Source organism: Arvicanthis niloticus, chromosome 23 (genome assembly GCF_011762505.2).
Source record: "Arvicanthis niloticus isolate mArvNil1 chromosome 23, mArvNil1.pat.X, whole genome shotgun sequence".
Lineage (NCBI taxonomy): Eukaryota > Metazoa > Chordata > Mammalia > Rodentia > Muridae > Arvicanthis > Arvicanthis niloticus.
Window position 1 is genome coordinate 10,538,019 of NC_133430.1, and position 26,724 is coordinate 10,564,742.

General features: G+C 47.0%; 1 protein-coding gene and 1 long non-coding RNA gene across 12 annotated transcripts in view; one reads left to right on the top strand and one right to left on the bottom strand.

Moving 5' to 3' along the window:
• The window catches only part of Eml1 (EMAP like 1), a 155,132-nt gene that overhangs the window by 98,366 nt on the left and 30,042 nt on the right, over positions 1-26,724 (bottom strand). For 2 of the 11 annotated variants that reach the window (XM_076921223.1, XM_076921215.1), the window contains exon 1: positions 1,652-1,817. The exons of 2 other annotated variants lie outside the window; for them this stretch is intronic. In XM_076921223.1, coding sequence (XP_076777338.1) covers positions 1,652-1,718 — 67 coding nt within the window. In that variant the 5' untranslated portion in view covers positions 1,719-1,817. Of the gene's footprint in view, positions 1-1,651; positions 1,818-14,140; positions 14,359-14,519; positions 14,584-26,724 lie in introns of those variants that run through there. 7 more of the 11 variants (XM_076921225.1, XM_076921218.1, XM_076921221.1 and 4 more) reach the window with 6 other exon arrangements.
• On the top strand, positions 18,313-24,743 carry LOC143436793 (uncharacterized). Its single transcript, XR_013106623.1, has 2 exons — positions 18,313-19,120; positions 21,253-24,743. It is a non-coding gene; the product is annotated as an uncharacterized LOC143436793 (long non-coding RNA).

Here is a 26,724-nt window from a genome sequence, read left to right on the forward strand (position 1 = left end):
TTCTATTTCAGAGCTATTTTTCTTCAATTTGTCACCTCTCCAGCATGTAAGAACTGGTTCTCAGCTTCCTTGCTATGTCTTCATTACCAGACAAATATCATACCAGCATCTCTAAGCCGGCAGTTGATAGAAGGCAAGAGACCAAAACACTCACAAATAAAGTAACTTCATGACTGAGCTACCAAAGAACCTGGGCACCCCACCCTGATGAGCTGCCCCAATAAAATCCCTGTGCCCATTTTCATACTCGGAGTCAACCCGTCAATAATATGCCCACATATGAGGTATATAAAGGCTTTGTGCCTGGCTATCATTCCTTCTTTTGAGCTTCATTCCTCTCACAAGCAACACAATGAGAACCCACCAGAACCATGCTAAAGGTTGTACCTACCTTGGACAGCAAAAGTAGCTGTTTAGACGTGATTGATCATCAGTCAATTAAGGAATCTATTCAAAGTGCTAATTGAAGAATCTATTCAACCTACCCGGGAGCAAAAACATTCCCACAAGTCTATACCCCAGCGGCTGGTGGAATACCAAACACAGTCTACCTGCCCCACACGAAAATCATAAGCTGAAAAACCTAAGTATATGTAGTCATTAAAAGAAAAGGACAAATTCCAGTAGAAAAAAAAAAAGCAGTGTATTGAGTGAATCAACACATTGGTTCCTCTTTACTGCTCAGAGAGAGAGCTCTCGTTTGCAAACAGGTGGTACTAAACAAGAAATGTTTCCCTAGATGACAATTACAACTGCAATGTAAATTTTTCTCCAGTTGTTCAAGGGTCTGGAATTAAAAATTTATCCTGACTGCAACCGAGCAAATTCTGTTAAACCCACATTTCATCCTTTAATAAACTTCTGATAAAGCAATAACTCCCAACATTCAAAAAAAAAAAAGTGTGGTAAACTTTTGTGCATGAATTATCGCACATCATGTTCTGATAAAATATGCAGAGCGCAGTGAAAAATCTTTCCCAACCCTGCTAGAGACTATAAAATCTTTACAGCATGTATGATTCTATATATTTTTAAGATGCCATATTGGTAGCGATGGATGTCTCCTCCCTGTAAAAACTGCCACACACATACTCACAAACATGGAAAAAAATCTAGGATGCTGTAAACAAAATAAATAAGGTCTAACACTTTTAAGCCAGGTCCACCCCGGCTCTGGAGCACATTAAACCGTGATGATTCCAAGTGACCTCAAAAGGATTCTGGAGGTCCATCTGCAGCCAGCCCTGCGTGCATCCTGAAAGGGTTTTGTTCCAGCAGTGATTTGTTTGCTGAGTTCTGCATCCAGCACCGTCCAAACAGATGTGAGTTTGGAAGCGAAAGAGCAACATGTCCCTGGAACGCCGAGGTTGTCCGGGCCTCCCGGCTCCGGAGCTCCCGGGCTCCCGGGCTCCCGCGCGCGCTTCCCGCCGCTGCATCCGCTGGGGCTCTGGGAACCACAGATCCGCCCTCGCCCGGAGCCCGGGGTGGGCATCGGGGAGCCCAGGAACCCGCAGCCGGGGAGAAGCGCGGCCCCGCGGCCCCAGCACAATGCGCCGGCGGGAACCGGAGCGACTTGGCGCGGCCTCGCCCGCGGCCCGGCCTGGCCCTCGCCGCTCGGTTCCCATGTCCCCGTCCGCCCGCCCACGCTCACCGTTGCAGAACTGCAGCAGCGAGGAGGTGTCGTACAGGCTGCTGTAGCTGGAGAAGCCGTCCTCCATGCTGAGGCCGGGCCGCGCCCGCTCCGGCCGCGCTCACCCACACACTGCGCCCTGCCGAGCCGCCGCGGCGCTGGCGCTGGGGCCGGCCCTGCTGTGGCTGCCGCCGGTCACCATGGCAACCCGGGCCCGCCGCCGCCGCCGCTGCCGCCGCCGCCGCCGAGAACGAGCACCCGGCGCCCGCGCTGCCCGCGAGGGGGCGGCCTCGGTGGCATGGCCCGGAGGAGACGTGGCGGGCGGGGCACAGAGCTGGGCGCGCCTTGGTCCCGCCTGGGTCCCCGCCCTGGTCCCCTCCCTGGTCCTTGCTCCTAGGATCTACAGCTAGAATGCCCCGGGGTGGGGATTGGGGGATAAAAGGCGAGAAGGCAAGGGACGCTTGCACCCCGCTGCCGGATCCCGGGGACCCTCTTGCCCACCCTTTGTCCCCCACGCGCTGTCCCTCGGCACCCCGGACAGTTGCTGCTCGAAACTTGGACCACAGTGGCGCTTGCCACTAGCATAGCGCCTCCCACCGGGCCACTTCCAGTAAGGCTCATCCCCTGGTCTGCCAGTTCTCCAGCTCAGGTCTTGTAATTCAGAGAACCTTTGAGTCCCAGGGAAGACCAAGGATGCAGAAAGAAGTTACCACTGTCCTCCTTCCTCTGGGACCAGCATCCTATGATGCTGTCACTTTAGACTAAATTGTTACAGACTCACAGATCTGAGCTCACCATCAGGAAGAGAATGTCAACTTAAGAAAATTGTAACAAACAAACCCAAGAGTTAGTAACACATCTAGCCTATATATACAAGCACCAGCTAGATTATGATCTGAACCTTACTACCCATGGCCAGAAATAAAGACGCTGCCAAGTGGCAAGCCAGAAAACTGGACAGAAAGAAAGTCTTGAGCCAAGGGTGGGCTATGTCCACTAGAGGTAAAAACCTGAAGTTTGTGGTATTAACTGCCAGACCTTGTATACAATAGTCACGTAATAATAATGGAATAGAAAGTTATCAGGAAAACTTCCAGACCTCTCCGGGGCTCTGAAGTCTACCATTCTCACACATCACTAGAGAACAAGGCTGGGAATGGGATCTGTCACTCTGGTCCTCAAAGATGTAGGCAGAAGGGAGATGGTCGTGCCTGGTCCCCAGCCTAGCTAAGGAGACCACACTTAGAAAACAAGGTTATTCAGTGAAAAATATGTTGTGGGTGGAGACAGAAGGGCTCCAGATGCTGCTGATTCAACTGTTCCAGGTGGAGGAAGGAGAGCCATGTTGGCAACAGTGCGAGAAAGAGGAGAGAGTCTGCTGTCAGGCTAGGAGCTTTGGCTTGACGTGAATGAGGGGTTCATGTTGCAGACATGTGGGGAATGAGATTGGGCTGAGGGAAAGGGTCCAGACAAGAAGCCTGGAGGGGAAGAGCAAGACAGACTTTGGAGATGAAGGACAAAAGGAAGTCTTCAGGCATTGGTGGATGGGTGGGTTAGAGGGCTGAGGTTGGGTGTGACCCGGACAGCCAGAGTCTGCACTTGTCAAACAACCCAGTGCGTCTTCAGTGCTCCAGAGATGGGGCACCAAGAGCCCCGATGATCAGAGAGAAGAGGGATGGAGGGTAGGCTGCAGGGAAATCACTGTCGGACAGGCCCAGAAGGATGAGGAAGATCAAGTCAGGACAGCAAATCTTCCATTAGGACTCTGTGGCAGTTGTAGTGACAGAACTGGGAGACCCTGGCAAAGTGATCACTGGTGAACCTTCTAAAGAAGAAAGTAGAAAGTTGGCGAGGTGTTGGTATCAGAGCGGTGTCGAGGCAGAGAGGGGAATGGGGAAAGAGCAGCCAGGAAATCAGCAGCTCAGAAGAGGAAATGGCTTCAGGAAGCTGCCAGCACAGAGCTTCCAGGAGGTTGGCACCATCCTCCCTTCTCTGTAGAGCAGCATCTACAGAGGACCAGACTAGAGAAAAACCCATGTGCACGGTAGTGGCAGAGGCCTCCAGGTGACCTGCAGCACTGTGGACAGACAATGTAGGTAGGAGGTGGATTCCTGGATGACTGTGGGTGTGTATGGTCCATGGGCAGGAAAGGAAAGGAGACCAAGGATGGTTGGGCAGATAGGTGACAGACAGTCCTCACTGTCCCCTACCTGGCACTCATGCGTGGCTCCTCTGCAACTGTGAGGGAGCAAGTTTCCAAAGGGAGAGATGTAATACCAATGTGCACTCACTCTAAGCCCCTCGACTCCTCATTTCCCCGCTCTCCTCCCAACCTTTATGCTCTCTCCTCGATGCTTTGCAGAAATACTTGAGGAGATGCTGGATAGAGTAAAAAGCCAAGCTGTGGATCTGGGAAGGTGGCTCAGTGAAGTAAGCACCTGTTGCCCAAGCGTGAGGCTCTGAGTTGGAATTCTCAGGGCCATATCAAACTAGGTGTGGTAGTTCCCATGGCAGTCCTGGCATTGCCACAGTAAGATGGGAGTCAGACATGGGGCAAAATGTGAGAGCTGATGGGCCATCTGGCCTGGCATGTTCAGTGCTGAACGACAAGAAACTGTGGCTCAGCTTTTAATCCCAGCACGAAGGAGGTAGAGGCCTGCGAATCTCTGAGTTCAAGGCCAGGCTACTCTACAGAACAAGTTCTAGGACAGCCAGGGCTACACAGAGAAATACTGTCTCAAAAAAAAAAAAACCCACAAAATAAACAAAACAACAACAGCAATGAAAGGAAGGAAGAAAGAAAAGAAGGAAGGAAGGAAGGAAGGAAAGAAGGAAGGAAAGAAGGAAGGAAGGAAGAAAGAAAGAAAAGAAGGAAGGAAGGGAAGGGAAGGAGAAAAAAAAGAGGAAAGAATCTCAAAAAAGGTGAAATCAGGAACTGAGACCCAAGGTTGTCCTCCGACCTCTGTAGCGCACCACCACAGCTGCATGCCTGAACAGAGCACGCCCAGTTCACCACTAAGCAGACCAGGAGAAGCAGAGCACGCCCAGGTCGCTGCTAACCAGAGCAAGAGATTTTCTTACAGGATATTATTTCCACGGGAGTGAAATTACAAATAATAGTTCATTCAGAACCCGGGCCACTCACTCCTGAGGCAGTAAAGACCATGATTACACTCTTACTCTTGGAGATTAAACAGTTGTGGTTTTCCCACAATCATAAAATCTGGGTCAAAAAAAAAAAAAAGAAAATTTAGAATAATTAGAAGGATATACATTTTAAGTCAATTAGGTATAATCTAGACAGGATTTTAAAAAGGATCTAAGGTGTCCAAGAGACAAATCTCTAAAGGCTTAATTGATAATGTGTGATTTTTTTTTTTGTGCCCAAACATTTTAACAGACTATTATTCCATGTCACTTTGAGATAATTTGTGATCTGAGCCCAGAAAATGTTGTCATTGTAATTAATGAGGTAGACTCTGTAGGACAATGTAACCACAGTGTTCAGAGGAATAAATACCAGCATTTGTGCAAAGTGTGAAAAAGAGAGAGAGAGAGAGAAAGGAAAATGGGTGTTTTGTAGCCTTTATTCATAGAGAAACAATAAGAAAAATATCACCCAGAAATGTGAGGCTGTGCGTACCTATTGTTTCATTCAACATTCTCCAAAAATATCCGCCCAGTGCCAGGCACCACACTTAGGGCTGGGAATGAATGAAGCACAGAGAACACAATGCTGTCGAGGGAAGAGGAGGAGGGAGGATAGAAGAGGGAGGAGGAAGAGAAGGAAGAAGAAGAGGAGGAGGAGAAAAAGGAGGGAAGAGGGGTAGGATGAAGATGGAGGAAAAACCAGAAATTTCACTTTTGTGAATATATTTTTAAAAATTGAAAGCGGGCTGGTGAGATGGCTCAGTGGTTAAGAGCACTGACTGCTCTTCCAGAGGTCATGAGTTCAAATCCCAGCAACCACATGGTGGCTCACAACCATCCATAATGAGATCTGATGCCCTCATATGGGTGTCTGAAGACAGCTACAGTGTACTTACATTAAATAAATAAATTATTAACAAAAAAATAAATAAATAAAAATAAAAATTGAAATCAGAGATTTTTGTATATCTCCATGCATGCTGTTATGTATAGCCACATGCAAGCCAGTGTCATGTATTTCTACGTGTATGTCAGTGTCATGTATATCTACATGTATGTCAGCATCATGTATATCCACATGCTTGCCAGCACCATGTATATCCACATGCATGCCAGCACCATGTATATCCACATGCATGCCAGCACCATGTATATCCACATGCATGCCAGCACCATGTATATCCACATGCATGTCAGCATCATGTATATCCACATGCATGTCAGCACCATATATATATACATGCATGCCAGCACCATGTATATCCACATGCATGCCAGCACCATGTATATCCACATGCATGTCAGTGTTAGATACAAGAGCCAGAAGGTGGGGATAACCCAAGTATGCATTGGTGACAGACTGGATAAACAAAATGTGAGGTATCCATGGTCTAGAATATGTTTTCAGCTTTAAAAGGAAAGGAATTCTGACACCTGCTGCTGCAGAGTTGAACTTTGAGAACATTATGCTGAGTGACTAAGCCAATCCCAAAGGATAACTACTGTATGACCTTTCTAGAGTAGTCAGGATTAAAGACAGAGGGAAAATGACTGATGGGCGTGAGACTTAGGAAGCTGCTGCCTACTGGGGTTGCAATCATGGTTTGGAAGGATGAAAGTGTCCTAGAGGGCTGGAGATGTTGTGTGGCAGTCAAGAGTGCTTGCTGAGCAAGCCTGAGAGCTGGGCTTCAGATCCCAGCAACAAATAAAAAGCCAGGTGTGGTCCCACGCATGCCTGAAACCCTAGCAGTGAAGGAGACGAGACAAGAGGATGCTGATCCTTAACAGCTGCCAATGTAGCTGGAAAAACAAAACAAACAACTGTGAGCTCCAGGCTCACAGAGACATCTTGCCTTAAAAGAACAAGGCCGGTGATGCCCAATTCTTTCCTCTGGCCTCCATGCAGAACACAAGCACATTCACGCCCATGCATATAGATAGACAGACAGACAGACAGACAGATGATAGATAGATAGATAGATAGATAGATAGATAGATAGATGATAGATGATAGATGATTGATAGATAGATAGATGATAGATGATAGATAGATAGATAGATATATAGACAGATAGATGATTGATATATAATAGATAGATAGATAGATAGATAGATAGATAGATAGATAGATAGATAGATAGATAGATAGATATTTGGACATGAAGACAGAACACAGCAACTACAGGCAGCAGGACCTCCTCCCACAGCCCTCAAAGAGGCAGCCTTCTAATCTCTAGAATCACAGACAATAGAGTTAAAGTCACCTGGTGTGTGGCATTTTGTCATAGGAGTCCTATCAAACAAACACACAGTCATCAGAGAATCTCAAAGCCAAGGACTGCAGATTTGAGTCTGCAGATTCCACTTCCATTCCTGATATTAAAATATAAAATAGAAATGGAGTGTGGTGAGCCACCACTAAGATGCCAGCATTTTGGAGACTGAGACACAATGACCACAAAATTGAAACCTGGGTCACCTAGTGAGATCCTGGCCCAAAATTGGCATGTGACATACACGATAATAAATAAATAAGTAGCATCGTATGATACATGTTCTATAAAATGAAGAAACAGAGTGATTCTTAGCAGCAATAAGGAACATTACACTGTGACTTCCTGCCTGCCTGACAATATAACTGTCTGTTCTACAGCATCCCTGACACAGGGACACTCAGCCCCTCCCAAAGCAGAAGAATCCCAGTGATTAAATAGATTTCTTTTTTCAATCCTAGATGCCCTTGCCAAAACATGGATCCTTTTAGGCTAGTTTATTCTGCCTGCATCATGCCTGAAGCTTCTATGTGTGCAGAAATATCACAATATACCCTGTGTGGTGATCTGTCCTGTTGGTGCCATTGCTCCAGGACTAAGACAAGGAGAGTTAACTCATGCCATTCCATCCTGTCACCCACCATTACAAGGAGACATAGATTTTGTGTCCCTGCCTCAAAGGCCGGTGTTGGCATCTAAGATACCCTGCCACACCATGCTAGCTACAGATCCTGAGTACAGCTTTCAGTCATGCTTGAGCACTCTGGACCTCACCAGCAAGCTCTCCCTGTCTTGAGTGTCTGTCTTCCTTTTCCATCGACAACAAAGCTGCCCCAGCAGATTCCCAGTAGGAATCTCCATGCACATACCCCGGCTATCCCCTGCAATTGCTTATGTATCTCTGATGTCTGTGTCCTCTCCTGGAGTATATGCTTCTAAGGTTCAACATTCTTCATTTGGGTGCCTAGACACTCAGCGTGGTCCATAGTTTCTAGACTCCTTACCTGCAGAGAGGCCCATCCCCAGCACACGAGAGCCTCTCTAGCAAGGTGGTTATCCGTAGTACCCAGGATACTATAACCTTATTGATGTGGCTAAGGTTCTCATTGACTTTATTGATGATATTGATGATGGTGATGATGATGATGTAGCCAAGGGATGGATGTAAGCCCATAGTCAATCATAATCCTATCAGTCTTTTTCAAACAACTGATGTCAGATTTTTCTCCATCCTGTGCTGAGCTAATTGATTCAGTTTTTTATCTAAAGACAGGATTAATCTTTATTCCTGCTAAATGTCATTTTATTGGTTTCCATCCGTCATTTTAGCCAACCAAAATCTCTTTAACTCTCAGATCTGGCATCTGACCCACAGCTCTGTGACAGGAGTGAGTACAATGTGAGAAGTCCCCAGTGTCTCCTTCATCCTTGTCCCCCATCAGTGTACTAGCAGAGCAGCTAGGGGAGGTGAGAACCCTGGGCAGACTGTGGGGGATGCCTTCCAGACTTCTCCTAGGTTGTTCAACGAAAGATGAAGTTGCCCTGGCTGTCTCACTAGCCGGCCTAGTCCTCTGAACCATCCCTGGGATGTCAGGAAAGGTCTCTCCAACCCTGTTGATCTAGTCTGCTAATCCCATGCAAAGAGGGAATGGGTGGGCCGGCTGTTAATGACAACCTTTCCTACCAAGCATTTCCACACTAGCTCTTCGAAGATCAGTTGAAAGTTTTTCTCAGAACTGATACTAATATGAAATGTATCATTGTGTCTTTCAGAATCCAACTTTTCCTTCTTTTTGGGGAAAATGACAACCATCTCTCCCTTTCCAGTTTTCTGTAATTCCATATGTCTAAATTAAAGATTGTTTGTCAAAAAGTCAGAGACTGTGTTCGTGGTAACTGAGCGACTCTCCACAGCTCGCTCCACTTGTGGGCGCTTGCGGGATGTTTCTACTATCCCTTCACTTCAGAATGCTCATCCTTGTGGAGGAAAAGAAACCCAGAGAGTCAAGACCTAACTATGCAGGCCAGGATGCCAGGTCCTTGGTGGCTCCTGTTCCAAATTCAAATGTTCTGGGTCTTTATGTCCCCCACAGTTCATTTTATGATGGTGACATCTGTATTCCTATGAATCTCAGGGTCAGGAGTCAGAGAGGCACCAACCGAAAAACAGACCGTCTTTCCTATAAACATCTCACCTCACAGCCCTGTTACAAAAATGCTGACCCGTTTCATTCCCACAGAAGCTGTTGCTCGTCGTCTGTTTACTCAAAGACGTTCTTAACAATTTGCATCCAACAAAAGAACTCCCATGTACGGAAATATCTGAAGTGAACTGGAAAATTAAAAGCAATTTGGCGGCTGGTTTTCTCTTTTTAAGATTTATTTTTGTTTTCAAGTATGTGTACCTGTGTCCATCTGTGTGTGGGTTTGTGCACATGAATGCGGATGCAGGCAAAGACAAAAGAGGATGCTGTGTATCCTGGAGCTGGTGCTGGGAAATGAACTTGGGTCCTCTGTAAGGGTGGTATGCACTTTTTAACTGCTGAGCCATCTGAAGTCAGTCTTTTTTTTTTTTTTTTTTTTTTTTTTTTTTTTTTTTTTTTTTAAATATGACATCCCATTGAGAAATCCCGGGGCTGCAAACATCTAAATATCCCACATACAATAACGTAGGCACCACAGGACGTTGTACACGAACTTCAACTTACACGGTCTTAACGGGACAAGTTCATCTGGAGAACATTTAGTCATCTGCTCTGTCATGTTGCCTGTAGGCTCCACAACTCTTGGCATGTTACAGGCTGACCACTGAGACGACCGGCTAATATCAGAGACACGCTCATCACAGTGGGCCTGGGACAGCCAGGTTCCTGCCCATGTCCTGGCCAATGTCCAGTTGTCTCCCTTTGACTTGCTAAAGTATTCCAGTGAGGATAATGGATTGTGTGGTCATTCCAGCTAGTGTGGAATCCATCCACATTGTGAACTGGGAGACGAGACTGATATTCATATGCGCATATTTAAAATGCCATCTTGGGCTGCCTCTAAGCAGCAGAGTTTTGAAAAATACAGTGAAGTTACTAGAAATCTACATTTTTATCAGGAAAGTCAAGGAAAAGACCTGTTTATGGGTTAACTGGGGGGGGGGGGGTGTCTTACTTCCCCGGCTTCTATTTGTGTGTGTGCTCAGCCTGTTGAGCCTGTTCTTTCACACACCCCACCTAGAGCTATTTGCGGAACTGTCTTCCCAGGATGATGGTAGGAGAAGGGCTGCAGGTCTCTGCCGAATGGACCTTTCGTTTGAATAAGAACTGTGGAGATGACAGAGCTCTTGGGCCTTCTCACTTAGGCACAAAACTCTAAAGTCTGTGATAGCCAATCAATTTTCAACTGCACCTGGATGAAGTTATGGGATACTGTGGCTAAAGGCTCTCGACTCGATCAAGGGCCCCATGGTAAATCTTTCCTAAGGACAATATTCCTAAAGAACGCGTGGATGTGTAAACACGTGGGGAGCCGACAGAAGGTGGCTATCATCCTTGCAGCCATCTTGAGCCATATACCCTGACAAAAGACTTGATTACAATAGGCTACAACAGCTGAGCACACTCTGATAACATCTTGTTTTAGATACCCAGGATCTTCCCTTGGGTGTGTGAGACTTAAAGGTGTGTGACTTAAGGGCATGACTTAGAGGCGTGGCTTAGAAGTGAGACATATAAAAGGAGAGAGGCAGACAGAAGAGTACAGTACAACTTGGAGTTAGTTATTAGGCATTAGGTAGAAGATACTTGGACTAGAGAACTCGGAAGAACTAGGTAGTAGGCATTAGGCACTTTGCATTAGGAACTTGGAACTTGGAGGCAGTAGGGACTAGGAACTCAAGACTTGGGACTTGGAGAGAAGAAGAGAGACTGAAGAATAACCAGTGTTATTGAATTGAATCACACTCTGTCTGGTCTCCATTCCTCGCGTTCGTCCTCACTCTCTCTCTTGCTGAACCCCGACCCACGGACTGGAGCAGCTTGGGGCAGTGTGGGCTAACAAGTTAGTCCCCAAGGCTTTTGGCAGTGCAGGTCCCAACATTGACAGAGCGGCTCTCAACATTTCTGGCCCCCAAACGTGGGGCAGCTCGGGCTGCAACAATATCTGTGTGTTGGCCATTCTGGTGAGAAGCGTGATAACTTGAGAACAAATCTGTAGTTAACCTGTCAATGTGTGAGAAGAGAGGATCCTACTATGGCTGTATTACTAATAATATTACTAATAGCTATTAGTAGTAATAGGAACCACTAAGTACAGTAAACTAGAATTCTCTCTAGTGTTAGATGCTGAGATAAGTCCTTAATTGCATTGTATTGTTTACCATGTAGTACTGCAGAGCTAGCTAAGGGCTGGAGAGACCTCAGCAGGTAAAAGTACTAGCTGCTCTCCCAGAGGACCCAGATTAGACTCACAGAATCTACATAGCAGCTTATAACATTCTACAACTCAAGTTCCAGGGAACCCAACATCCTCTTCTGGCCTCTGAAGGCACCAGTCACACACACATGATGTAGACACACAGGCAGACAAAATATCCATACACATACACACAAACACACACACACTAAAGTAAATGAATCTTTTTAAAACACCCAACTATTTCTAACAGATGTGACAACAATAAACTTGTACTCATCCTGGGGACTCCACATCAATGAATTTCACGGGACTTTAGATTTCCCCCATTTACAGAGATATTCCCATCTCTTTCCATCTGTAGGGTTGCTGACTGCGTATGTACACACAGTTGACCCTTGGTTATGTGCAGAAGGTACTCTCGGGGCCCCTTACCAACATCAAAGCCCACACATGCTCAGGAATCCTGAAGAGAAAGCCACAGGGTTTCCCAGAACTGATGCATATCCACTGGTTAACTGTTTGAGCCCAGCACACCAGGCGCGTGCTGTACCACTGATTTCCGCCCCAACCCCGTGCTTAAGCCACACAGAGATGATGCCTAAACATAGCCTGTTAATATCAATGCTACATAAATAGCCATGACACTGTATTATTTGGAGGATCCTGACAAGAAAAAAAAAAATCTATACATTGGTCTTTTGATGTGCATTTCCCCCTGATAGGTGGTTGGCTGAACCCACGGAATCGACAGACACAGGTGTCCCACTTATATATGGGAACAGCTATGTCACCTGCCAAGACTTTATTTTTGACAGCAGGGCATTTTATTGTGCCATTTAAAGCAGCAGAAAAAAAAATATATTCTCAAAAGAGAGGCATAGTTTAGAAAGCCCGTCTGTTTCAGTTGGAAAAAGTACACACATAAACTATAGCATAAAAACATGCTATTTCTCCCAAACGCTGCTCTTTGTATCAGAACTGTCCAGTCTTTTTTTTTTTTTTTTTTTTTTTTTTTCTCAAGACAGGCTTTCTCTGTATAGCCCTGGAGTTTGCTCTGCAGCTCAGGCTGACCTCGAACTCATAGATCTACCTGCCCCTGTCTCCTGAGTGCTGGGATTAAAGGTGTGCACCACTGTGCTCAGCCTCACACATTACATGTTCTGAGTGAGCCTGCAAATCATTTCATTCAAATCCTTCTTGCCATCCCAGCACCTATTCTACAGGTGATAAAAAGAGACTAGATAGTTAATGTATGAATAGGTTCTCTGTCTCTAATGATATGGTCATTATATAAAAAACATAGCCCGCTATGAGACTGTATCTTCCACAGTGGAAGCCGGCCTAACAAAGCTCAACTCTAGTCCCTCCTCACTGAAGTGAAGTGAAGAGGGATCTGGACCTGCCAACTCACAGGAGTGAGGCTAGGTTAATCTTGCTGGTGGCCTGGAACTTAACATACCTGTCGTGTGTCAGCCTACCTGCCTGGAAAATGGGCCACATACTGCTCTTTGTGTTTGCCCCCACTTCCCATTTCACAGGTGGACTTGTGCCTCCCTCTGTCCTCTCTTCTGCACATCCTCTGCTTCTGCTCAACTCCTCAGCACCCAGGACCTGTACGTGATGGTCCTTGTATGCTCAGCTTAGGGTCTGTACTCCCTAGGAACCAAGACTAGACCCTCTGGATGCTCGGGAGTTAGACTGGTCCGAGTTGGATCGCATCATCATGCCTAGGGCTCGCCTGATGACGATGGTGACTTTGGTCATCTCTTGGTCAGTGTCCTCTCAGAAGCTGCATTGCTGACTCCAGGATGGTACTCAGTAGATCACAGAATAAGAAGAAAAAGCTTCCCCGCCCCCCTTAACCGGTAAAGCTCTTTATGTTACTGGACTAGTTTCCATTTTAAGCTAATTAGTAAACTGCATTTTGGCTCTTTAGCTGGCGAGCTTAAATTTAGCTCATCTTTTTCCCTTAAAGTCAAGCTGTTGGGTGAGGTTTGCAAGATTAGCAATTAAAATCTTAGCTCATTTCCAAGAGGATGCAAGCCTCCCCTCCCCATCTCTATCCTCGGTTTTGGCCCTACCCGGAAGGGCCCCAAGTTAACAAAGCAGATGATCCCTGACTAACAGAGAATCCATGAGCCAGGGCAACACCCTTGGTTACCCCCTAAACAAGCAGGGCCCATGCCCATGGCTGCAAAGAGTCTCTAAGGTGCATCTGAGCTGCTGTCCTCTACAGGATCCCAGGGGGATTATTAAAGGTTTGCAGCAATCTCCCTAGGTCTAGCAGTGTAGGTAGAGCTAGCAGGAGACCCCTGGGGTGCTGGCCATGAGATATTTCAGTTGCTGGACACAGGGGTGGGTCCTGTGAGGTCTCAGTAGAACAGCCTGAGTCTAGGAAAGAAAGATATATGTGGGGAAGGAAGACAATATGCAAATACAGAATAGAACACAATCATCACGGCCAGCCAGAACACTAGAGCTGAGACTGGGTCCCACTGGGTTCCCAGGGTGTCTCGGAATACCTGGTGAGGAATACAGATAGCAAAGAAGGTTTCGGTGACCAGCCCTTCCCTATCTGTGACATTCTGAGAGCTAGAGGGAGTTCCCTGGCCTCAGAATCTCACCTTGCAGACTCCCAGTTTGCATCCTCTGCACATTGCGAAGACCCTGCTCTTCCTCTTACCCTGTCCCCCTGGAGCCATGCCAGGGGCTCTTCTTCTGACCAGGCTCTTCCTACCATCTCCATGCATGGTTCAGAGGCTCCCACCATAGCCCAGCATCCCAGCCCCGTGTAGTCCAGATGAAGGGTAGGAGTGACAGGTAGATGCTCACCCAACCTTCTCGGAGCAGAAGAAAGACACCGAGCCTGGTCCTCCCTGTGCGAGCCACCGGGCTGTCCCTCCTCCAAAGGGAGGCCGGAGGCAGAGCAGACAATGAGCAGACTGTGCCTCTCACATCCTGGCTGCCAGTAAAGCCATCCATTACGCAAGCTCTAATGAGACCTCTAGACCCCCAGAACTGCTCCAGGAACAGGGTAGGGTCTTGGGGAGGGGAGCAATCACCTCAGCCAGCCAGTTCCTCTTCCCATCCAGGCTCCTGTTTTCTGACACAAGACCCTGTGCATCTGGGAGGTGGTATGTAGGGCAGATGGGGCTGCCTCAGGGGGCCGCCTGCACTTAGTGAAATGAGCTCTGGGGCCTGGGAATTCTATTGAACAGAGAGGACTCTGGGAGTGAGGCCCGTACCTCTGCAGACAGATAATTATTCTGGGGAAATCTGGAACCCTTTGTTCTCCAGGCAGCTTAGTCCTGAGCGATGCCCTCCTGCCATGGATCTGATGCAGGGACTCTGGAAGCTTCTGGGTCCTTCCAGCCTAGCCTCCCAGGATGCCAGTCAGGTAGGGGCTCCAGGTGCATAGCCATGGACTAATGAGGGACACATATGGTAAGTGTGTCAGGAAAGGAAACAGGTTGCCTTCTTCTCAGGTTGTTCATCTGGCATTTAGAATGACAAAATAAACTTCCTTGGGCCAGCAAGATAGCTCAGCAGGTAAAGGCACCTGTGGCTAAGCCTGAAGAGCCTGTGTTTAAGACTCCCATAAGTCATCCTCTGACTCCTACACGTGCACTGTGGTAGATGTGTGCAAGTGTATGTGCACACAAACTAAGTTAGTTCACTAAAATGTTAAAAATAATAACTTTCCTTTTAGAAAACCATGGTTAGAGGTGGCGGGCATCATTATTGCAACGTCCACATTTAAATAGCAAAATAAGAAGCTGGCAGCTTTTGTCGCTGCTGTGTGTGTGTGGGGGGGGGGTGGGTGGGTGTGTGTGTGTGTGTAAGAGAGAGAGGCAGAGAGAGAGAGAGAGGCAGAGAGACAGAGAGACAGAGACAGAGACAGAGAGAGAGACAGGGTATATGTGTATTACAGAAAAAGTGTGTGTATATCGGTGTGACAGATAGACAGAGAGAGGGTGTGTAAGAGAGAAAGACCAGAGCATGTGCATGTAACTGAAAGACAGTGTGTGTGTGTGTGTGTGTGTGTGTGTGTATCTATGTCTGTGTGTGTGTTTGTCAGAGAGACAGAGTGTATGTATGTGACAGAGAGAGAGAGAGAGAGAGAGAGAGAGAGAGAGAGAGAGAGCTCCTGTTTGTGTTTGTGGGTGACAGAGAGAAAGTGACAGAGGGAGTCAGTATATTACAAAAATCTTGGAATTGTTTCAATTGAGAAATGAACCCTAAGTGACTTTGGGCTCTGGGCTGTAGGACCCAGAGGAAGGTAAGGGGGCACCATGGTTGGACACCCTGTTTCTAGGTCAGCCCGAGACCATTCCATAGTAGCTCAGAATGGGTGGGTGGGGAGGGGAGGGACTGCACTTCACTCCTTCACTGAGGGCCTCGTTAGGAGCACCTGCTCCTTGTCTATCAAGCTGGAGAGCACCACGGGTCACACACGGGTTGTGACCCACTAATGGCCCATAAAATCAATTTAGCAGAGACTAAGAGGACCAGCCACAACACAAAATATGTGGAACCAAGCAGAATAAAAAAATATCAGAATATGCCCAGGAAGCTAGGAAAAAAATGTGAAGTCAGAGACCTTTGTGTCACGTGCTATGAACAAGACCATCCACAGGTACCGTCGGAACACACAGACTCTGGACCAAATAATAAGAGAACACCCAAAGCCCTGAGGTTAACAACAGTCAGGACTCCCACAAAAAAAAAAAAAAAAAAAAAAGCCATGGTCACCTGCACCAGACGTGTAGGAGATGGGGCCTGTCAACATTCCAGCATGGAATCAGAGGATCCTGAAGTCCCAGCCCTAGATAAGAAACTTCGGAGAGTTAACTATGGCTGCTGGGGGAGTGGGAGGGACATCATGTCCCCAGTGGTGTAGGTGTGCATGAATCGCCTGTGAATGGAAAACAATCACCATTCATGTCAGCAACCCTACTTAACAACGAATCTCTCTCTCTCTCTCTCTCTCTCTCTCTCTCTCTCTCTCTCTCTCTCTCTCTCTCACATACACACACACACACACACACACACAGCACAGCACAGAATTAAAGTAGGAACAGGAGTTGATGAAAAGAGGAGGTGGTTCAGTGGCAGTGGGAGGGGATGAGAGGGAGTAACGGGGCTATGAGAGTGATCAAAGTGTGTGTGTATGTGTGTGCATGTGTGTGTGTGCATGTATGTCTGTTTATGCATGTGTGCATGATTGTGCATGTGTGTGTGTCTGTGTCTGTGTGTCTATGTATGTGCCCATGTTCATGTGTGTGTGTGCCTGTGTGTGTGTGTGCCTGTGCCTGTGCATGTGTGTGTGTGTGTGTGCTGTGTGTGTGTGTGTGCGCGCGCGCGCGCACAAGTGCAGTGTATAAAATAATAAATCTTAAGAAATTTTCAAGAGGCACTAGGTATGGTGGCACACACCTAATTCCAGCACTCGGGAAACAGTGGCAGGAAGATCTTTGAGTTCAAGGCCAGTCACAACCACACAGAGAAACCTTGTCTCAAAAAACAGCCCCTAACTCCCAAAAGGGAAGAATAACAGAAATTTCTGAGAAGAAACCCACATGGAGTGAATCTCTCATTTTTGAGGCTTTGCCTTGAGGCCAAACACATCTGTGCCATAATGTGACTAAAATTCCAAGAGATGGCCTTCTGTCCTTCCATCCAGAAGAACTAGGAGGAGAGAGAGGTGATCCAAGGAAGGGCATAGCCAAAGAAACAGAACCCCAGGTCCCGTGTGTGAGTCCTGCCAGATACAATCACACATCCTTTAATACATATTAAAATCTTAAGCAAGATGTGAGCCCCAACCCACCACAGAGGTCAGAGTCTGAAGTTTAGATCTAACCAAGTTAACTAAGAAAAACCTCAACACTTGGGGCTGAAGAGATGGCTCACCAGTCAGGACCACTTTCTGCTCTTTCAGAGGACCCAGGTTCAGAATACCCTGTCACTCCAGTGCCAGGGCCTCCAGTACCCTCTCCAGACCTCTGCAGGGACCCACACCTACGGCATTCTCTCTCTGTCTCTCTGTCAATCTCTATATCTCTGTCAATTTCTGTATCTCTGCCTCTCTCTATATCTGTTTCTCTGTCTCTCTATCTCTCTGTATCTCTGTCTCTGTCTTTCTGTATCTATCTGACTCTCTATATCTCTGTCTCTCTGTATCTTTGTCTCTGTCTATCTATCTATCTATCTATATATATATATATATATATGTCTTTCTCTATCTCTCTATATCTGTCTCTATCTCTGTCTCTCTGCCTCCCTATATCTGTTTCTCTCTGTGTCTCTCTATATCTCTGTTTCTATCTCTGTCTTTCTATCTCTATCTCTATATATATATATCTATTTCTCTGTCTCTCTGACTCTATCTCTATCTGTCTCTCTCTATCTCTGTCTCTCTCTATCTCTGTCTCTCTCTATCTCTGTCTCTCTCTATCTCTGTCTCTCTTTATCTCTGTCTCTCTATCTCTGTCTCTCTCTATCTCTGTCTCTCTGTCTCTCTATCTCTGTCTCTCTGTCTCTCTTCCTCCCTTCCACCTCTTTCCTCTTCTCTCTGCAGGAAAAGTGACTCAGTTTTAAGGAAGAACTCAGGCAGCATGCACCAGTCCTAAAATGATCCACGTACTAAAATTATTTGACAAGAATTTTAAAGCAGCTATTGTAACAAATGGTAAGATAAAATATGATGCAATCAATAGAAAGAACACATCTCAACCAAGAAATATAAAATATAATAGTGAACTAATTGCTGGCAATTTTCATAATGACCCAAAAATGAAAAAAAAAAAAACCAAACTCAATGCCTACTACCTGGTGAATAGGTAAAAAAAAAAAAATGTATTATGTCCATATAATGATATAATGTGTTATGTCCATATAATGGTCTAAATTACTCAGCCATAAAAACAAAGTCTGGATATAAGCCATAACATGGGCAAAGTTGAAGCATTACATTAAATACAGAAGGCAGACACTAAACACTTCATAGTATATGATTCCCTTTGGGGGCGTAGCAGATTTTCACCATGAAATGTTCTTCATACGTCATGAGTGTGAACACTTGGTCCCTGCAGCTGCTCTGAGAGGCTGTGGAACCTTCTGGACATAGGGCTTAGCTAGCAGATACAAGGCTGTAGGGCGGGCTTAGATCTAGCTCTTGGCTCCTGACCCTCTGAGATGCAGTAGGCCCCAGCACCATGAGTGGAGGAGCACCAGCCACCGCGCCTTTTCCTGACTGCGTACCCTTTAACTATGAACCAAAACTACCCCCTCCTGTTTTAGGATGATTTTGTTGGGTATTCTGTCATAGTGACAGGGAGAGCTAACTAGTACATGAGCACCCAGGGCTGATAAGAACAGGAAATCCATAAAGACAAGAAAGGAGCCAGTGGATACAGGGGTAGGAAGCCATTGATTGATCACCAAAGTGGCTTCTGCTTGGGGCTAATGAAAGGTTTTGAACTTTAATATTGATAATGGCTGCGTAACTCTGCGAACAGACCACTGATTTGAATTCTTACATGGATTCAAGTGAACACCGTACAACTGTGCAGAGTCTGAAGTCAGAGAAGTCACTGGATAGACACCATGTCGGTGAAAATGGCAGAAAAAGTCAGAGAACCAGAAGAGAGATAAATGAAAGGTATGTATTAAGACAGAGAAGGGGGAGAGAGGGAGGGAGAAGGAAGGAAGAGGGAAGAAAGGGGGAGGGAGAAGGAAGGAGAGGGAGGAGGAAGGAGAGGGAAGGAAGAGGGAAGGAGGGGGAGGGAGAGGGAAAGAAGGGGAGGGAGAGGGAAGGAAGGGGAGGGAGAGGGAAGGAGAGCAGGGTGGGAGGGGAAAAGGGAAGAAAAGGAGGGGAGGAAAGGAAAGTTGAGGGGAGGGGAAGAGAGAGGCAGGGGAGGGGAGGGGAAGAGAGGGTGAGAGACATTAAGGGAGAAGAGGAGAAACAGAAAGTATAGGCTCTGTTGGAACTGGGCAGACAAGAGCAAAAAACAGAGTAAAGCTTCCAGGAAGAGTAGAGGAAGCAGAAGGGACTTGTGGGAAATGTGCCCGGGTGTGGGGTAGTTCCAGATCAATGAGAGTGATGCCCATGTCCTTTTCTACATAGAGAAAGAGGTGGGGTCAAGGTGGTATAAATTCCCATGCTCCCTCATTCCCTGGTGGGCTTCCCTGAGAGAACAACTTCAGAGCAATTAGAGGACATTAACCTAACCTGCTTGGAGACTCATTCCTCAGAATGCAGGTAAAACCTATGAGAAGTCAGGTGTAGCACTGTGTGCCTGGCATCCTGACACAGGAGAGGTAGAGCCAGGGGGATCCCCAGACTTGCTAGCCAGCTTGGTGAGGTCCTGACCAATGGGATATCCTGTCTCAAAACAAAACAACAAAAAATGTGGGCAGTGACTGAAGGTGCCACCCAAAGTTGTCACGTGATAGCGAACACGTAGGCTCACTCAAAATAAGTAAATCCAGTGTTCCTGGTTTAATGCTCTGAGCTAGCCTGTGCATCAAAGCCAGGTGTAGCTGGGGCTAGCTCAAGTTCTTCCCTACAGTTTTGAAGTCTCTTCTTCTAAGACAGCTCCATCAGCTTCACAGTCCTGAGTCAATCCTGCTAGACACCACCTCCCTGGCCCAGGCTAGACACCACCTCCCTGGCCCAGGCTAGACACCACTTCCCTGGCCCAGGCTAGACACCACTTCCCTGGCCCAGGCTCTGCAAGCCTTCTAAGCTCTCACCCCACTGCACTGAAGGGTCCTTCTGGCTGCTCAGCCCAATCTGGGGCCCACATGTAAAGGTTTCCTTTGACACAGGGCTCTGAGATGATCACAATGTCTCACCACTAAGACAAGAATGGATCTTACATTCAATGTGCACCTCCAGTGTGGGAGTGACTGTTCCTATCCTTGATAAATCCAAAGTTATTGGGAACCCTAAGGTGTACCCCTGAAATCAGGAAGATTTAGACCTGATGCAGTTGTCTGCCCTTACCCCTAGTCTGCTGCAAAATGGACTTGGTGAACATATCCTGGGCTCAAATTCAAACCCAAGTATTTTTTTAGCTTCTGTATGTATAGTTATGCCTGTGACCCAATGGAAGAAAAAACGTGAAGTGGAATTTTAGTTAGTCACCTAGGATGCTGTAGGGGTGTGTTGTGGTATATGTGTTTGTGTGTATGTGTATTTGTGCGTGCAAGTGTGTGTGTATATGTGTGTGTTTTCATTTGCACACAGACATGCATGTTCATGTGCGTGCGCACATGTGTATGTATTAGCATTTGTATGCATGTGTGTGTTCATGTATGTGTGCGTGCACGTGCATATGTGTATTTGTGTTTGCATACATGTGTGTGTTTCTGTGTGTTCGTGTGTATGTGTGTAAATGTGTATTTTTATTTGCACACATGTGTGTTCCTGTGTGTTCATGTGTGTGTATATATGTGTATTTTTTATTTGCACGCATGTGTGTTCGTGTGTGTTCATGTGTGTGTATATATGTGTATTTTTTATTTGCATGCATGTGTGTTCGTGTGTGTTCATGTGTGTGTATATATGTGTATTTTTATTTGCACACATATGTGTTCGTGTGTGTGTGTGTGTGTGTGTGAATGAGCAGAGGGGAGGCCATGAAGAAGACAGAAAACAACAGTAAAGCAAGATCAAGCCCCCTTTACACCACTTTGATCTAGAATAAGGAATTCTGTATTATTCTGAGAAAGATTTTACCATTTGCAAACATCCTGCGTTTTCTCAGCCGATGCTCATTCTCCTCTCAGGTTTACAGAGAAAGAAACTGATGTTTAGAAAGGATGCCTCGCCCAACAAGAACGACTGGCAAGTACTGGAACTAGGCCCAGCTCCCAGCCATGAGTCCTGCTTTGTATCCCTCTCAGCCACAGCCAGATCCACTACAGAGCCTCTCTTCTCTGCAATCTCAACTCATGGCCACTTTCCACTGAAGTCCAGGCTCGGCCTGTGGAAATGTGAAGGAAACTCTGAAGTTTCTCCCCAAGCCTTCTTCTCACATGGTCACCATGGTGATGGGAAAATATTATGCAGTGGAGGAATTATGGGAATATGAATCAGCAGAAGCAGGGAGAAAGACCTCTGGGAAGCGGGGGACTCCCGGTGGACACACAGCCTTTTCAAAGTAAAGCCCTGAGATGATGGATTGGCCTCCGTTTCCTGGAGAAGCCAGTGCCAGGCTCACTGCATTAGTGGCTGACCTACTCGCTCCATGCAAACACTTACAAGAAGAGCGATGGCCGTTTATTAGTGTGATTGCTCCTTGGCAACACAGAGTTATGGAAATCTGCTGGCTCCATTAAATCTTGAACATCACTCCTTGCCAAGTGAAACAAATTGTTGATATTGGGTTGGGTAGACATTTAATGTTGTCCAGTAGAATTTCAACGGTGAAGAGTTGAACGAAGCCTGGTTTGGGGCACCCAGTGCTGGAGTTGCTGTTGGAATGAAAAGCCCAGGGGAGGCTGTGGCTGGTAAACCCTCCACCAAAACAAAACGCTGATCTAAATGTGATTTTTTTTTAAACTTACTGATTGAGTTCCTTAAACTGAGTTCCTGGAGTAATCAAAAATAAGATTTTAATATGAACCAGCAATTCTACTTCTAGATATACACCCAAAAGAACTAGAAACAGGTGCAAACAGAGACTCCCTGTTTGTGCTCATGGTAACCCTATCCACAGTAGCCAGAGGTGGTGGGAATAGCCCGAGTGGTCCCAGATGGATGAGTGGACCCCCATCTGGCCTGTATGCAAGAGAGTGCTACTGAGTCTTGTCTCCTGGCAATGCTCGCTACAACATAAATGAACCCAGAGGATGCCACACAGTGTAAAAGACAGATGTAGACCGCTCAAGTCTCGAGGACAGAAAGTAGGATAGTGATGTAATTACTACAGCCTGAGTGTCGGAGGGGACCTGTGGTTGGTGAATGGGGACAGTTCACACTTCCGCAAAGTGACCTCAGTTCTGGAAAGCGGTGGTGAGAATGATTATGTACCAGTGGGAACTGCCTTAATTGTACTGAGTTTATTTCCACTGGGCACTTAGACATGGTGGAGACAGCTTGTAGTAAAAATCTCTGCGCGCTGTGTAAAACTGTTCACCTGTCAATAAAAACACCTGTGGCTAATGAACTAAGGCAGGAAATGGGAGGTGGGAGCTGAGAGAGAGAGAGAGAGAGAGAGAGAGAGAGAGAGAGAGAGAGAGAGAGAGAACTTCACCCAGGAATGGTGGAAGAGACAGACAAAAAAAACCTGAGGAGTGGTAAGGTGGAATAAGGTAGACTAGAATAAACCAGATTACTGAGATATGTGCTAGTCTGGGAACAGAGCTGACGCTTAGGCCTGAGCATTCACTCATGAAATACTAAGTCTCAGAGACGCTTCTGGGAACAAAGTGGCCGAGAGGAAAAGCTTATAGCTACGAGAGCTGCTATGTATTTTACCACGTTAAGAAACGGTTAATCAAGGCTGAGGGTGCTTGCCCTGCTGAGAGTGCTGGGGCCTGACTGTAAACTCAGCAATCCAGGGAAAGACCAGAGGTTAAGGTCATCCTCGGCTACATAGTGAGTGTGAGGCCAGCCTGGGCTACATTAGATGCTGTCTCAAAAACAGATGGGAAGGGAAGGAAAGGAAACTGCCAACAGAGAAATGGATAACAAGCATTCAGGTAGTTCAAGGTGGCAAAAGTTGAAGGATCTCTATGTGTTTAATACCAGCCAGAGCTACACAGTAAGTCCTTGTTTTACACACACACACACACACACACACACACACACACACACACCACAGAACTGCGGCTTGCAGCTTATAATTACGCTAAGGACTACCCAACAGCAAGGGAAATCAACTGGCCCCAAAGCTGAAGGCAGACACCCATCCTGGGATTGGAGCATAGAATGGTCACCAGCTGACTGTGAAATCAAGTCTAGCTGTTACAGAGTGAATTTACTCTCTTCCTTTTCACTTGGTCAAAGGACTGGAGGCATAGCTTCTGCCCTCAAGAATCCTACCTTTCTGTGAAGAATGTAGTTTTTATGCCTGTCTCAATAAAAGCCTGGTGGACAGACACCAAACTCTGGGTTCTCACCCTCTCGTATACCAGCCTTAATTCTCCAAGGCATAACGACCCTCCCTCTCTCCTCCCTCCCCATGACCTTGAACTTATTCTTTGGGGATGTGCTATAAAGCAGCCATCTCTAATCTTGGGCCCAAGGTGAGTCTCAGTTCTCCAAGCACAGTAACTTCCTTGGCCACAGAGAGCACACCCCACATTTTCTGTGACTAATGTGGTAAGTCCTGCCTGCTCCTTCCTGACACACTGACCATCTCCCTCTCTCTCCTCAGCAGCACATCCAGTGTCCCCTCTAGGAAGCCTACCTAACCCTCTATGGTCTTTGTGACCTGTCCATGTGAACCACAACCCAAGGGTATCATGAAAGTGCCACATGATGGCTCGGTGCTCAAAGCCTGTTCCTTGGATCAGGCACATCAGCCAGCCCTGGGAGCTGATCAGCAGGCCCCGAAGATCAGCATCTCTCCAGGATATTCAGATGCGCCAAGGTCTGCAAGGAACACCAGACTTTGAACACATTCCGGAAGTCAATTTCGTTCCATTGGCTCTAACTGCCCCCACCCCGTCCCATGGGATTGATTTTCTCTAGAGCTGTGCTCCCGGCTGCTGGACCATCTTGCTTCACTGGAAGAGAGAACGGAGGTACTGGAACTGTTCCCATCCCTCTCCCTTGGCTCATCAATGCAGCAATGTGAGCCCTGCAGGCAAGGACGGGGGCCTGAGGCACTACCCTGCTCAGAACATCTCATTTTCCTCCCCTTCAAGGTTCCCCTAGGAGCTGGGCTCTGGGATCCCACCGTATGTACACACCACCCTCATGTTCACACTGTACATCAGGACTGAACACAGGATAGGTGTGCATGGTCATTTCTGTTTGACTTCTCCACGGAACATTCATTAGCTTTTCTTTTCTTTTTTTCTTTTCTTTTCTTTCTTTCTTTTTTTTTTTTTTTTTTGTTTTTTTGTTTTTGTTTTTTTGAGACAGGGTTTCTCTGTGTAGCCCTGGCTGTCCTGGAACTCACTCTGTAGACCAGGCTGGCCTTGAACTCAGAAACCCGCCTGCCTCTGCCTCCCGAGTGCTGGGATTAAAGGCGTGCGCCACCACCGCCCGGCTGTATTAGCTTTTCTTAAATAAATAAATAAATAAATAAATAATTGTTTGTGTTTTCCCCAAGAGACTGGTTCTTTCAACCCAGAGGTGATACTGCCAGGTCTTCTGATGTAGCAGTGACACTTCAGATCAGGGGTTCTCAACTTTCCCAAGGCTTCAACCATTTAATACAGGTTGTCTCATCTTTGGTGACCCCCAATCAATTTTTATTTTTGTTGCTACTTCCTAACTGTAATTTTGCTACTGTTATGAGTCATAATGTTAATATCTGTGCCGTCCAATGACCTTAGGTGACCCTTGTGAAGGAGTCATTTGATCCCCAAAAGGGTGGAGACCCACAGGTTGAGAACCACTGTTGTAGATCTAGGTAACGCTGTGGTTCACTCTCCTCCTTCGGTAAAACTCACTTTCTTAGTATCGGACGACGCTCCTATTCTTAAGTGGCGTGAGAGTTGTCCCACACAATCTGTGGGTGGCAAGGACTACTTCCCTCGAGATATGCCTTTCAGTAGCTCAAGCCACTCCTGGTGTCACCAGAACCACATGTGACAGCCCAGCTGCTCTACTCATAGTGAGGCAGTGTGGGTCAAGAGGTAACACAGATGTACTGAAACCAGACAGAAAAGAAGTCATATTGTGGAACCATGGCTTCCTGCACCCCACCTAGAGATGGGGCAGGTCTGAGGACTTACCTCTGAGGCAGAGTCTGCCTCACCTCTCTCAGACCCAGAAGCTCTGGTGCACCTGGCTTTCTGGCCAGCAGAACGGACAGACACATCACGGCATGAACCAGGGAAGTCCTGAGGGTTTCACCCAAGATCTGGTACTGAGGATAGAACACCCATGCTTTCATGCCCGTGCATAGCTCAGCCTATGTTCTGTGTTCCTTGGGAGAAGGGATCAAGTGGTACACTTGGAACCTGGCCATAGCTAACAGTGGACACTGAGCCAGTGCCTAATACCCTAACAGGAGGAACTTGGACTTGGGGCTATATCTGTTAGAGAGGGGAGACTGGATGGAGGGAGTGGTCCACCTTGGCCTGGATGGTGGGCAAAGGAGAGAAACCTGGTGGAGGCAGACTCAAGGAGCTAGACTCCTGTGGGCAAGCCGCTTGCCCACTCTGAGCTGGATGCATGCGCCTGTCTGTGAACATCAGGGCCACTGCAATGAGAAAGGGAACCCCAGACATAGTGCTTTCTGGGAAGTGATTGGTGAGGCCTAGAAGACCTGCAAGGACCTAGTCCCAAGCCACTGTGTTCAGTGGTCACATGAGAGTCGCAGAAGGCATTGTAGAAAAGAATGCCATGTAGAAAATCAACAGCCATCAGGATTGGCCATCTGCCCTGCCCCTCTCCTCTCTCAGGCTCCTTGCCCTACTCCAGGGTGCCTCCTCCTCCAGGAAGCTCTGCTGACATAGGGTTGACAAGGAACATCTTTGACATCCAAACTCTGCCTCAAAGCATCCTCCATACCGTCAGGAGCCCCAGTCCTCAGCAGCCAACCATGCCCTCCTTGCATGACAGAGCGGGATGTGGGTGTGCCATGAGGCAGACTCCTTCCTGGCATCTCTCCTGCCCTGACAGCCTCTGGCCCATCACCACCCTGGCACGTGCTTATACCACATCAGTGCTGTGGGAGAAAAAGAGGCTGAGGAACAGACTGTCTGTGGTAAAAATCACTCAAGACAGCTTCACAGCTGAGCCTCTGTCAGTAGTCAGTAACAAAAACCACACAACCTCTCCTAAGCACTCTTCTGGGTGTTTCTTCATTTGCTCCTGGGGACAACTGTGAGGAACTTTATCATGTGTGCTGCCGGGGTCTGCCCTGTCATCAGGCCCTCCTCCCTTCTGGGTGCAGTGTCCTAGCAGACGAAGCTACTGGGTCGTTCTCGCTTCTGTTGCTAGTGTCCAACTGAAAACCATCTTTAATGTACTATTGTGACCACAGTTGCCTAAGGAAATGCACATGTTTGCATGTTAACTGCACACACTCTCTCTGCCCATGCCCCACATGTCCTTCTACAAACATATGTAAACAC